This window comes from Triticum dicoccoides, chromosome 7A (genome assembly GCF_002162155.2).
Source record: "Triticum dicoccoides isolate Atlit2015 ecotype Zavitan chromosome 7A, WEW_v2.0, whole genome shotgun sequence".
NCBI classification, from domain to species: domain Eukaryota; kingdom Viridiplantae; phylum Streptophyta; class Magnoliopsida; order Poales; family Poaceae; genus Triticum; species Triticum dicoccoides.
Genome location: NC_041392.1, coordinates 737,165,235 through 737,178,961, shown reverse-complemented (window position 1 = coordinate 737,178,961; position 13,727 = coordinate 737,165,235). Strand labels below are relative to the sequence as shown.

Sequence of the window (13,727 nt, the reverse complement as noted above, 5' to 3'; positions counted from 1 at the left end):
CTTTGGCAAGCATTTCCATGGTACCCCTTGTCTCGAGTAGCCTTCTTGACCTCCATACTTCGATCGAGATATTGGGCATAAAATGCCATTCTTTAAAAAGGAAAAAAAAGGAGATCCTAGCGAGAAAAGGCGGGGAACAGATACCCAATAGGATAGGATCCTTGGGAGGAACTTTTGGTAATGGCCTTGGCATCGAGAGGTGGAAAACTATAAAACAAGGTTTACTTGTCTAGAGCTCAGTTTTTCTCTGCAGCAAGACCCTGTTTAGAGTTTTGGTTGAACTTCTTTAGATATCAATTTGGGGCGTGTGCGTGTGTGTGCCTATGTGTGTGTGTGTGTGTGTTGTAGAGAATAAATGGCATACAGACACATCACCATTCTAGTGTGTGGTCCACCTGGTCAACACCGAGCTTGTGCTATTCAACTCTTGGGGACTGACAACTCCTGGTCTGGCGGATCATTATCGGGAGTAGAATTTCTTTTCTTCCCAAAGTATATATAAAGCTGCCACGAAGATAGAGATGGCACCCACATTGCCGGCTAGGACATGAATTTTGACACGCGACAAAGACTATTCTTTCAGGAACAACAGCAAAAAAAGTGGATATGAGGAGTTGTTCTTACAGTTGGCACCTTGATCTCCATCAGTCGAGCTGGTATTGTGCCTGTTTGCTTCAATCAATGGGGGGATTGATTCTGATGGAGACTAAAAGCTTAATTGGCTGCATGCGGTCAGGGACCAGATGAAAACAAAAGAATTGACAACAAACAATAGATTCCTTTCCTCTCCTACCCACACAGACAAATGTAAGCTATGTCACACTCGATTTATCATCCAATGATTTGTTCCATACTTCCTCCATATCAAAATATAAAACATTTTTGTAGTTAGATTAGCCTAACAAACATCTTATACTTTGGTATAGAGGTAGTGTTACAGAGAGACGGATGGCTGTCGCATAAAGGCAAAATTTACACCTACACGCTTTGGTTTTTATTTGAAAAATGCTTGGCATCAACTGGCTCATCGCACGCGAGCATCCGCCGGCTCACTCATCCAAGCTACAAAATTGAGCTATTCCAATGCATTGGATCGACGAACAGGCTACGTAACTACCAAAACAGCAGAAGAAGTAAAACAAAATGAAGCTCAAGAACTGTGTACAACAGACCTGAATAATTAATTATCAGCTGATAATAAATACACAACTAACTAAGACGTCATAACGAATTACTTAGCCTAACTAGCAAAACAAAAGGAAATGAAACATAATTAATTAAAATAAAGTAATTAAGGGAAGACCGTGGTGCTATCTTCACCACCAGCCGGCGCCGCCACCTCGCCGCACCTCCCGCACATGTTGTTTGCCGCCACTACAACCACCACCGTGGGTGTCGCCGGCGGCTGCACGGGCGCGGAAACGATGATGGGGGAACGGCAGGAGGGGCATGTGGCACAGGTCCGGAGCCAGGCATCGACGCATCCAACATGGAAGTGGTGGCCGCACCGTGGGAGCACCCGCAGGCCCTCCCCTTCCGTGAAGTCCGCCAGGCAGATCGCACACTCAGAGGACGAGCACGCCCCTGGCGTCGGAGAAGCGGCGGCGGCGAAGGAGACGGCGGGAAGCGCGTCGATGGCCTTCTTCTTGAGGCCCTTGGGCGGCGGAGGAGAGTGGTCGGAGGATGAGGCAGAGCGGCGTCGCCGGCATGCGCACCGGGAGACGAGGGCAAGGCCGAGGACGCAGACTAGCGCGCACAGGAGCGACGCCAGGATAACCACCATGTCCGAGTTCACCGCCATCACCGGCGCCGTCTGCTCCTGCTGCTGAGGTGGTGACGACGACGACGACGATGTCTGGCCGGTGCCGGCTGACGCGAGGGCGGTCCGGTGCAGGAGGCTCGCCGGAGCGCGCATGGTGTCGCTTCTGCTGCTGGTTATGGTGCGCCGTATAGTCTGGACTGTGGACTCTGTATATTAGCTTAGCTTTGACTCTGGTCTCTGGCGTGCGGGTGTGCGATGCTCTGCTTGGGGTTTTATAGCGTGGAGGGGCCATGGAAGTGACCGTGGTGGTGGGAGGGGAGGGTCGGCCGGCGAACAGGTAACGCCGGGACCCACGGATTAGTGGCGGGCGCAAATGCCACTTTGGAGTGTTTCTTCCTGCATGCTTGGCTCCTTTTAGCTTACTACCAGTGCTACGCGGATTCGTGGAAATTAAGCAAATCATTGTTGTGACACTAGTGATCAGTGTTGGAGTTAGCAGCTAAGGCTCCGTTCGGAATCCCTCCGCTCCGTAACTCCGCCGCGGAGCGGAGCGGCATACAATACAAATACGGAGAGCGGCAAATTGGCTGCTCCGCGCGCTCCGCTTCCTGGTGAGAGAGCGGTGGACTGCCGAACACAGCCTAAATATGTCAGCTTTCCTAGAGACCATCCATGCGTGCTTGTGTGTGTGAAAAGACGAGACACGCTTTACTTCTTTTGACTCGTGCTTTGCTCCCTAGAAGAAGAAGAAAACTGGTAGTGCCAACTCATTTCGTATTGTAAAGCGGATCGGCGAAAGAGATTTGAGACACCCCTTTTGACTAAAATTTGTATGCATAACATGACTACAAATAATGCATACTTCTATTGTAAGTAAGTTTATAATTTTAGGGACATAAAGGAATCTCCAAGGCTGACATTCAAACCAGACACCGCATCCGTCTATGGACCGATGGGGACCAGTCCACGGATACTAATGCGTGAGCCGACCATCCAAATCTAGCTGTAAACATCCGTTTCTATGTGTTTTAAAGCCCGCAAGCTCAAGATAACTGCATATCAAGTTGTAGTTTATCTCAAAATGTTCAAATGCGGTAGTAGTTCTAGTTTAAATATTACAATCGAACATTGTTTTCAAATTAAAGTAGTTTAAATTTGAATTCAACTAGCACATATGTACTAGTTTTCTTCTTTAACCACCCAGAGATGCTCAATCACATCTTCCTTCAATTGCTCATGAGTTGCTCGATGTCAAATTTGTTGATGCATTTGAACAATCTCATCAAGCATGGATTCCGCTCTCGAAGTTTGATAGGATCACCATGTTCTCAAAACAAGAGCTGAGGCAGCGTCATCACCCTCATCCTCCACGATCATGTATGATCACACAACATGTCATCATCTCCCACAAGGTTTCCGGGCCCATTGTTTAGTAGGTCCATGTACAATTGCAAAACGGGCATGGAGAACTCTGAATGCCTTCCCAACATTCTTTCTAGCCGCTTCTTGTCTTTGGGAAAATTAAGACCTTTTTTCTGACCAAGTGGCTCAAAGATAGTTTTGACAGAAGTAGCCCAAGGAGGAGATACCGTCAGCCAGATAGTAACCCATGTCGTATTCATGGCCAGTGACAATATAATTGCAAGAAGGAGCTTTCCCTTCAATTGGCCTGGCAAACAATGAAGTTAGTTGCAGCATATTGATGTCATTGTCAGACCTGGGCATTCCAAAGAAAGCATGCCAAATCCAGAAATCCTGTTATGCAACTGCTTCAAGAATGATGGTGGGAATTTTAACATGACCCTGGTATTGCCCTTGTAGAGCTATTGGGCAGTTCTTCCATCGCCAATGCATGTAGTCAATAGATCTGAGCAAACCTGGCCACCCTCTTGCTTCGGGCATTGCCAAGATCATGTCGGCGTTTGTGACAATTTGTTGCCTCAAGTACTCAGGTCCAATCACCGAGACCACGACAGTAGCAAATCTGACCATGTTATCTCCGCATGTGCTCTCAGACATCTATATGTATTCGTCGCACGAATCAGCGGCCCTATCATATGCAAAAGAGCATCTGCAATGCGTCGATGCACTTATTGTAACCAGATAACCAGACCATCAAGATGAAGTAGTAATCAAAGTATCAGATGCCATAGTAGAGACGATCAAAGACATTTTTCGCATCCGAAAGCGCCGGTGAAAATTGTCAGCGAATAGAGCATCGCAGGCAAAGTAATCATCCATCGGTGTCAAATGGTTGCATGCCCTCTTCTGACTGAGCACTCGATGACCCTTGATCGATCTTTTTGAATTGAGAACATGACGTTCTGCATGCTCCGCGTTTGCCAGGACTGCCTACATCATCGCCGTCTCATTCACGTAGTCCTCCTTGTCGGACGACACAATGTTGTGCTCATATGTGTACTCAATATTCGAATTCATTGCTTCAAAGAAGAAGGGTAAAAATAATTAGCACGGGCATTTCACCAAAGACTTGTTGGGCGTGGTGAGTACCATAGGGGCGGATGATACCTGCGCAGTGGACGGAGGAGAGGTGTGCACTGGCGGCAAAGGAAAAGTGGCATGGGAACCAGGGTGTAGCAGTAGAGGTCATGGAGCTTCGGGAAGTGTTTGGCAGACGGCCTGGGAGGTGTTGTGGTGGCATCGGCGATAGGGAAAACAGATGCAGAGAAAGAGGGAAGGATGGAGATACGAGGTCCGGGAGGGGTTTTGGGTGAGCCGGTGGTGTCGGAGACCTACGTGGCTGCTGTCCAGACCGCCGTAAAGCCACCTAGTTTGCTTTCAGTTTGCGGGAAGAAGGACGTCCAAATGGGTCAGTGGACGAATACAGGCCCGTGTTAGATCGCAAAACAAGTCCGAACCACACGATCTGAATGGTTGTGGGCAGTTCGAGGGTCCAATTTAGAGATGCCCTAAGTTGTGTACTGAATTATCAGAAAAGGCTCGTGTGTTTTCAGAATGATGCGTGGCCACTGGCTAAGAAGAAAGTGCGGTAGAATCTAGCTACAGCTATCTATGAATGCAGGTCTAAGTGGCATTGCGCTAGTAACTAAAACAAGTGCATGCATGTATGCACGACGAGACACACGCATGCTTTTACTTGTGCTTTTTGACACTGGTGTGCTAAGAATAAGTGGCAGCGCTCTAGTCGTAACTTAATAGAGACATGCTTTAAATCCTCTTTTCAAATGTGCTTTTGTTAAAAGTGAAAGTGCAATGCGAAAGAGCAATCAGCTCGTTTCACCACCCAAGAGCAAAGACCATGGGGAAAACAATCAAAGTGTGGTAGTGGTACTACCTACCTATCGCCTATATATTGAAGATCTTATTATGCTTGTCGAGGTAATCTGATTAAGATATACATGATCCATTCATAGCTAGTGCGACAACTCACCATCAGGGATTGTATACGCGAGTTAGCTTGTGGAAGGAAAAAGGGAAGAATATTCGGAAAAAAAAGGAGAAAAGGGAAGAAAAGTGGGGTTGTTTAATCCCCTTTTACTTTATTTTACACAGGCTGTGTAGTATCTTAAGTAAAACACTTTGGACTTTTGCACATGAAAAACGCGCTAAATAAAATTGGTGAAATGCTTATTTCCATCTCAGAGAGTGTGTTTGTGTATATATATTCGATCGTAGACCCCAAGAATAACTGAGTGTAGCTCAGTGGTAGGGACATAGTCCTGTGTTCTAGGCCAGCCGATCCCCACCACAGGGAGCAGATATTTCAACGGTGTTTCTCACTCCTATAAAAATATGCCAGGGTCTTTTCCTATGTTTAGACCCTGGATATGAGCATGTATAGTTGCTGCTTTAAATTGAAACTTCTTTCTCTCGCTGGTCGCCATTTTGGGCGCTAAACGACAATAGGGAGCTAAGAAAATGGACAAGAACATGCAAGTTGCAAGACGATTTTGACCTAATTGGCCATCATTTTAGCTTGCATGGATGATACTAGCAGCTACTCTTAATTAATCTGTCTAGTAACTTAACAAGGTATATGGTGCAGGTCCCGGAAAGCAGCATCTATCTATCTGTGGGGAGTTGTCGTTTTGTAAGTGATCGATCGCCTGTTATCTGTTACTAGGTTGTCTCCCCGTATGTTCTTCATTGATTAATTAGTCAACTCCGCTGCTCTAGCTTGCGGCTGCATATTTGGACATGCGTGCATGTATGCCGCACGCGTGTGTGTGTGTGCGCGCGCACGCGCGCGTGCAGTACTAGAAATTGGATTATTTTGAGTCAAACAAGTGTGAAACACCTACACAATCCATGCACCTCATTCAGGGTTTGTTCCGTTTCGAAGCTGTTAGCGAGATTGATAGGGAATTTAGCTCAATCGAACATGCTCGTAGTTCCAAAACCCCAATCCCAGCAGATTCTTACCAACCCGAACATGTCCTTAGTTAATTTCAACATTCCAATGTTCATAAGATTATTCACTTGACCATGATCTGCTGCACTTGCATGCACCAAGCAAACATACGTCCATGCCCAAGTCCCAAAAACCCAAAACCATCTCCTTTAACACTAGCTAGCCGTACATTCCAATTACCAGCGAGCCGATGAATCTTTGGCCGTAGAAAAGGTGAATCTTTGAGACTAGATGGTACACATAAAGGCCATCCATCCATCATGAAAGCCCGCCAAAATGCAGAGATATTTAGACACGGGATGCAAAGCATATATACTATCTTCTACTTACGAACTTATCCCAAACGTTAGCTGGTCAGCGACCTTTGCCAAAAGGTTCACATTTTCATGATTCTCTCAAATATATGCCCATCATGCCACTGTACAGTTCAGCAGTTCCTATAGGGACATGCCAATCCTAATGGAAGCACCTGGTTTTAGAAAGATGATTCCTTGTTTCGCCGGTTCTCCTCGTCTTTGATGGCTTTTCTGACACCGAGAGGTGGAAAACCATAGGTCAGCAAGTTTCATTGTGTCAACATCTTGATGGTCTTGCAAAAAATAAAGTAGCATTGACTTCCCAACCTCCAACGGCTGCAAAATCAACCGTGATTTAGCAAAAATATCGCGTGAACTGTAATGCAAGTATTATAGGTGAACCCACTAGTTATCAGCTAGAGAAATTTTTGTATGTTTTCTATCCCTCCACAGAAATGCAATTTTGTTGTTGAAAAAGGGGTAAACTCTGACCTCTAAATCATCATGATGCACACAACCATCTTTGTTAAAAGAAAAGGATAAAGTTCAACAAGTACGCAATAGCAATTAAAATGAGAAAACAGAAAAATGACCACAAAATGTCGTATTAAGATCACATGACTTAACCACATAATCTATTAGTGACATGCCAACCAAACTGGTTGAATAACGATTGTGAAACCGTCTCCATACGGTTGCACCCATAGGCCATGAGCTCCCAGTGTCCCCGTTTTGAGGTGATGATCACATACGGATCGATGTGTTGGCCTTGCAGATAAGCTGCACAAAGTTAATAGAGAAAGACCCACTAAAAACATAGTCATTCCAGCAATTCCAATTTCCCCCAAGTAAGGCACAAACCCCTATACGGATATAACCCTTAAGGTTTTTGTTGATACCAACAAACCAGATTCCAAATAAATTTGGGATATTTGTTGGGGGTGACATATTACATGCAACAAGAGTCGCACGCCAAATCAAAGCTGTGAAAAGGCGGAAATAGAGAAATGTTAAATTATTTCATCTTGAACACAAAACAACACTTTATACATCTCTTATGGTTTCTTTTAGCCAAATAATATTTGGTGAGGATCACTTCGTCTGTACAAATCACATAAAATTTTATCTCTAAAGGAACTTTAATTTTCCAAATATTCTTTCTCTGGAACATCGGCCACATATTTACAAGATCTGCATACATAGTCCCCTGTACAAATCACATAAAATTTTATCTCTAAAGGAACTTTATTTTTCGAATATTTTTTCTGCGAAAAGTCGGCCCCATATTTATAAGATTTGCATACATAGACTTAACAACAAACACGTTGCTGGTCTTAACTCTCCACCAAAACATTCGGCACGTGAGCTAAGTTTACCAACATCATCATACAAATTAAAGGAGCCATGCATCAATTTATCACCAATTATGGCCCTCCTGAACTGGATGTCCATAGGTGTCGATCCAAAAATATATTGAATTGTACCATCTCCTTTAACACTATATTGTAAATTGAAGGGTACATAGTCACAAGCGAATTTTCACCTAGCCAGGTATCTCCCAGGAACTCATCGATTGGCCATCACCAACTTCATCAAGCCCTTCCAAAACAGAGAATCGGTTGGTTTGGCATCCACTTCGGGAAGGCTTCCAAAACAGATATATTCTTGCAATATAAGTGTTTATTACGGAGGAGCTCTTGCGAGACACCCTTCCCCATTTTGTAGCTTGAATAGCTATTTTCTATGCAAGCACTTATTTTTAATTTTGATATTTTTGATGTTTCCGATGCATATCCATCCTTGGTCCTTTGGCCTACACAAGATATATGATTTAGCCAGTTGATACTTCCATTTGTGCTCATCATACATTTCTAGAAGAAGAGAAATATCATGTTTTTAATCGCTATTAATAGTTGATAAGATCCTAAGTTTCTGTAGTTATCATGGCACTTGTTTGCTCCTGATCAGCTAAATGAACCTTATTACCGTGCTGATGAATTGTCTTCTCACGTAAACTCCACATATGTTAATCGAGCCGCTATCATGTTGTGCTTGCGAAATAATTTTTCCATAGACTAAAATCTTCAGTGGATGGGCCCGAGAGGAGCACCCTAATCAAATCCCAAAAGGATGTAAATACCCTCCAATTTATGTTCATCAAGACCAAATTAATCATGAAGATCAAGAACAAAGAATCTGAAGTGCTAAAAAGCCATGATGTATTTTCACCAAGTTTTTCTTTATCTACATTTGTACACCATCTAGCTACACAATATTACTCTCTTAAACAGCACTTCATTGTACTATTTTATTTATCATGTATGTCACCAAGTCATGAAATTGACCAAATAATCTGTATTACCTACTATATTATTCTTGCTTCACTTACCAAAACCTGATAAACTATCAATAACAAATATGAGCAACAACATATGGCTAACGACGGGCTTAAGCTCGGGCGCGGCGTGCTGCCGCACCTCCGCCTGCTAGTATTCTAAAGGCCGCCAGGCCCATGTGGTAGGGGCGGGGTCTCAATGCATGCATGCCACTATAGGATGCTTCCTCATGCAGGTGTGTCATGTTTTTCTACATGGAAGGCAATAGTACAATATGGTGAGTCGTGATGTTGTAGGGAGTATTACAACGGGTTGTTACTAAACTTCTAATTGGAGACCAACCACAACCATAGTATGTTTGGAAAGATGAGGCTCTCTTAAGTTAATCCATGATTTTGATTTGTCTTACTGTAAAGTGAATCTATGAAAGAGGTGCTTCGTCGGCAAGCTGAATTTGCAGGTAATCTTGATGAAATTTCCCAAGTTGCACATTTGTTTACCATTCTTAGAAGTTACCGATGCACAAAACAAATCATCAGAAACATAAGGGATGGACAAAAGTTTGATAAGAAAAGGATGCACAAAACAAAAGGCTGCTGCAGTTCATGCCACTTGGGGATATTTTGCTTGCACCCGTGACAAGTTAACTATGCTTATTAATTAGTGTTGCTCTGCCTAGAAAAGTACACGGTATAATCAAGCTTGTCACCACAAAAAAGGAAACCATACTATAGTGACGATACTATATGAGGAGTAAGTCAAGTAGCAGCCAAAACCAGTGCATGTGTGGAAGATTAGAGACAGACACACTTGTAGTCTCCCTTTAATTTGTGCTTTTCGCAAAAGTGAAAGTGATTAGCCGAGAGCTACCTAGCTCGTCGTTTCACCACCAAATTAAAGACCACAATCAAGGGAGGAAATGTTCAAAGTGTTTGTACCTACCACCTAACGCTCAGTTATGCGCGCTGAACTGAGGTAGTCTTCATATCACTAATATATATAATAAGATACTATACATGATTCATTCCATACGGGGTTAGTGCGGCTCACACTGCCTATTTAGCCAGGATTACATATATCTTACTGCATTGGGGGTTGAAGAAAATGAGCTTGCTAGAAAGTAAATGTAGTGTCATTACATATTTTACCATCCCCAACTTTTCTTATTCCATAAGGAAAGACATAAACATCGTAATGAATGAAAACACTTTGCTTATCATATTATCCCACTAATTAATTAATTTCTTGCACAAAGAAAGCGCTTAATTTTGCCCAATTTCATGCTTAGTGATGGATGTATGGGTGTCTATTCCATCACAAAGCTATGTAGCTAGTGTGTGTGCATGTAGTTAGGAGGTAAAGTATACAGGAATGCTCCCTAAAGATGAGTGGCTGAGTTAAGTATGTAAACCTATTCTTGGTGTCCTTGCCGATCGATGGACTACTTTTCATTCAATCTTTCCGGCACCGGTTTCCATTTTCGATGAAAGTCTCAAAGAGCCAAGAAGATGGTGGAACGCACCAGACCTTTTGACTCAAGTGGTTATACTTTTAATCTATGGATCATGTAATTAAAATAATATTTACAATGTGTTTTTTGACGGATCGTGGGATACATGATTGGTGTGTGATTAACTTAACAAATCATATCGGGTTGTGGAAAGTAGCAGCTATATATCTAAGGTGGGTGATGGATATAATGCAGATGATCCATCCCGTGTTATTAGTTAGGTTGTCTTTCTGTACGTGATTGATTGATTAGTCAACTAATTGAGTCTCTCTTATGCATCGACTTACATTTAGCTAGTGCGGTTGCATGTGATCAGACATGGATGCTTTCCGCATGTGTGATGTGCAGACATCACTTGGAAGTTTAATTCGAAACAATGTTGGGACGTGTGAAGTTTTGAATTACTATGATGTGTAAATATAAATTGAAATGGAGTTTGTAGGCAAGAAGTTAACAGAAATAGCAAAAGAATGTTTTCTATTGACCTAAGTTTTAGGAGAAAGCCTAGGTGCGCCTAGTTTTTCACTCCCCAAATTTGACGAGTTAAGGTTTGAGAGGAAGTTTGGAGCAGTAAGTTTTGGGCGATGCGTTAAGATGCTCTAAGGTCTTTGACTATGGGTAATATGATAAAGAAATATATGCATGATATCACTTTAGTTACTTCTGAAATTATAGATTAGAGTGATATCTTATTTATCAAAATGATTGTGTATATGATTTATTTGTCACTAAGTTTCCTTTTCAATAGTTAAGATATTGTATCATAGTATGATATTATTAGCACCAGTCTCATCTTTAATTATAGTGCCACATTACTGGATATGTCCTTATGAGTTATGAAACTGTAGCGGGGAGGCCTAACTAACACAGTTTATTGATTCATTTAGTTTCATAACCCTGATGATCACAGAACTAGGTGCTAATTAATTTACCCCGGAAATCCACTATCTATAAATGAAACGAATGTGAGACATTCATCGCTCAAAGTCACACTTAACTTTTCATACCATTTGATTGTTTGACAAATGACCCTGTTAGTTGTTCACTTGCTGCACATGCACCACACTATACATGGAGACTCTAGTTCCCAACACCCAGCCAGCCATGGATATTTCACAAAACAGATGATTAATCTTTAGCAGGAGAAAAAGTTGAATCTTGGAGACAAGACAGAACACTGCACATAAAGGCCTCATGAAGGCCGGCCAAGTGGAGAAATATTTGTATAGAAGCAGATGTATACGCATCTTCTTATCCCCAACTTTAGTTGGCCACCCACCTTTGGCAAAAAGTACATGTTTCCATGGTTTTCCATATACATGCCCGTCGTTGCATAGTATCATCTACTATGGTATTGTGTAGATGTACCAGTCATGTAGGCACCTAGTATTTCTTCTTCTGGCCCACATGATATATAGGCATTACTCATTCTATGACCAAACAAATAGTCACACTGAGTAGAATCAAAATCCTAGCTACCAACATATACAGTCTTTCGTGAGTGTTTCTTGGGCACCTCCCGCCTCCATGAGCCCTCCTAGCATCAAGATGTGGAACACTATGGATAAAAATTTGCTTTGTCCTTGTTTAGAGTTTAGAGTTTTTTTTTCAACAATGCGTAGTTTAGAGTTTAAGTTATTTTTTTTTTATACTCATTGTGTGTGTATGTCTTGATGTCGAGACTATGTCGTAGACATTAAAAGACCTACGGATCCATCGCAGTCCTAGTATGCGGTCGTCTGGTCAATACGGAGCTTGTTATGTTCCACTCCTGCGAATTCCTGACTTCTGATCCAGTGGATTGGTGTCCTGCAGAAATCATTCTTCCCTATGATTTGTCCTTGCACTTTTTCGTTCAATCTCCACCGGTCGAGACGGTACCTAGTCCGTTTGCTTCAATCAATGGGGAATTGATTCAGATGGAGACTAAAAACTTAATTTGTTGCATGTTGCAATGATTAGGTTAAAACAAAACAAATTGATACCGACAATATATTGCTGCCACTCACACAGAACATATTAAAAGCTATTGTCGCACTCTATTTATGCCCAATAATTTGTTCAAGCATAATTACAAAGAAGAGATTTGATGTCGCAGAAAGGAAAACTATATGTAGTTCACACTTTAGTTCACCGTATGTGGTTGTATCGTATATTATGCACTTTACAACAAAGCTACTAAACTAGCTGGGTCGACATACAACGACTCATTTACCAAACAAAGTAGAGGAAGTTGAAGAAAATGAAGCACAAGAACAATACTGCTACTACTCTACTTAACTAAGTACAACTCATGTAATTAATTACTAGCTGATGGTAAATACTCGACTAACTAAGAAAAATTCAATTAATTCCATAGCCTAACTAGCAAACCGGTAGAAAAGAGAACAAAAGAGGAATAAGATAAACTGATTAAGGCAAGAACGTGCTATCTCCACCACCAGCCAGGGCGGCCGCCTTGCCGCACCTCCCGCACCTGTTGTTCCCTGCCACTACGACCACTAGCGTAGGTGCAGGGGCTGGAGCAGTAGCGATGGAGGCGCGGCAAGAGGGGCAGGTGGCGCAGGTCCGGAGCCAAGCGTGGATGCAGAGAACATGGAAGGTGTGGCCGCAGCGCGGGAGAACGTGCACGCCCTCCCCCTCCGCGAACTCAGCCAGGCATATCGCACACTCTGTTGCTGCCGGCTGCAGTGAAGCGGCTGCGGCGAAGGAGATGGTGGGGAGCGCGTCGATGGCCTTCTTCTTGAGGCCCTTCGGGAATGGGTTGGAGGAGGAACTGGGGCTGGAGTGTCGGCGTCGGCATGCGCACCGGGAGGCGAGAGCGAGTCCGAGGACGCAAACGAGCGCGCACAGCATGGACGGCAAGATGACCACCATGTCTGAGTCCGCCGCCTGCTCTGGCGGTTGCTGTGGTAAGGCAGGCGAGGACGCCGACGTCCCTCCCGTGCTGGAGGGGGCGAGGGTGGCCGCTAGATTTTTTTATAGATGTGTTGGTCGATGTGTTGGACGAAGGTCGGAGTTCAGACGGTGGTAGCGGAAGGACCAGTGGGCCCCTGGACAGGTAACCGGGCCCATGTGGTAGTGGCGGTTACGAGTCCATGCATGTCAGTCCAGGATATTTCTCGATGCATGCGTGGCAACTTCATTTGTAATATTATCCGTTTGGTTTGGTACATGGAAGGATATTTGTCCATGCCAATCCAGGATCTAGGGACACTGTTGTACTGAGTGGTAGTGATCAGTGGCGAAAATAGTACTCCCTCCGTCCGGAAATACTTGTCCGAGGAATGAATGTATATAGATGTATTTTAATATTAGATACATTCATTTATGTCCATTTCTTCGATATGTATTTCCGGACGGAAAGAGTAAATAAAAGTCTAATTATAGACCAACCACTGAACCACAGTATGTGTGAATAGATGAAACA

At 43.4% G+C, this 13,727-nt stretch overlaps 2 protein-coding genes across 2 annotated transcripts; both read right to left on the bottom strand.

The window, feature by feature from the left end:
* Positions 1–1,058: 1,058 nt before the first annotated feature.
* LOC119330649 (probable E3 ubiquitin-protein ligase ATL44) lies at positions 1,059–1,998 on the bottom strand. The gene has a single exon (XM_037603767.1). It carries the CDS (start codon positions 1,913–1,915, stop codon positions 1,292–1,294), a length of 624 nt encoding a protein of 207 aa, XP_037459664.1. The 5' UTR covers positions 1,916–1,998; the 3' UTR covers positions 1,059–1,291.
* A 10,632-nt stretch (positions 1,999–12,630) lies between these two features.
* On the bottom strand, positions 12,631–13,236 carry LOC119327452 (probable E3 ubiquitin-protein ligase ATL44). The gene has a single exon (XM_037600564.1). The coding sequence runs from the start codon at positions 13,172–13,174 to the stop codon at positions 12,710–12,712; it is 465 nt and encodes a 154-aa protein (XP_037456461.1). The 5' UTR covers positions 13,175–13,236; the 3' UTR covers positions 12,631–12,709.
* Positions 13,237–13,727: the final 491 nt, after the last annotated feature.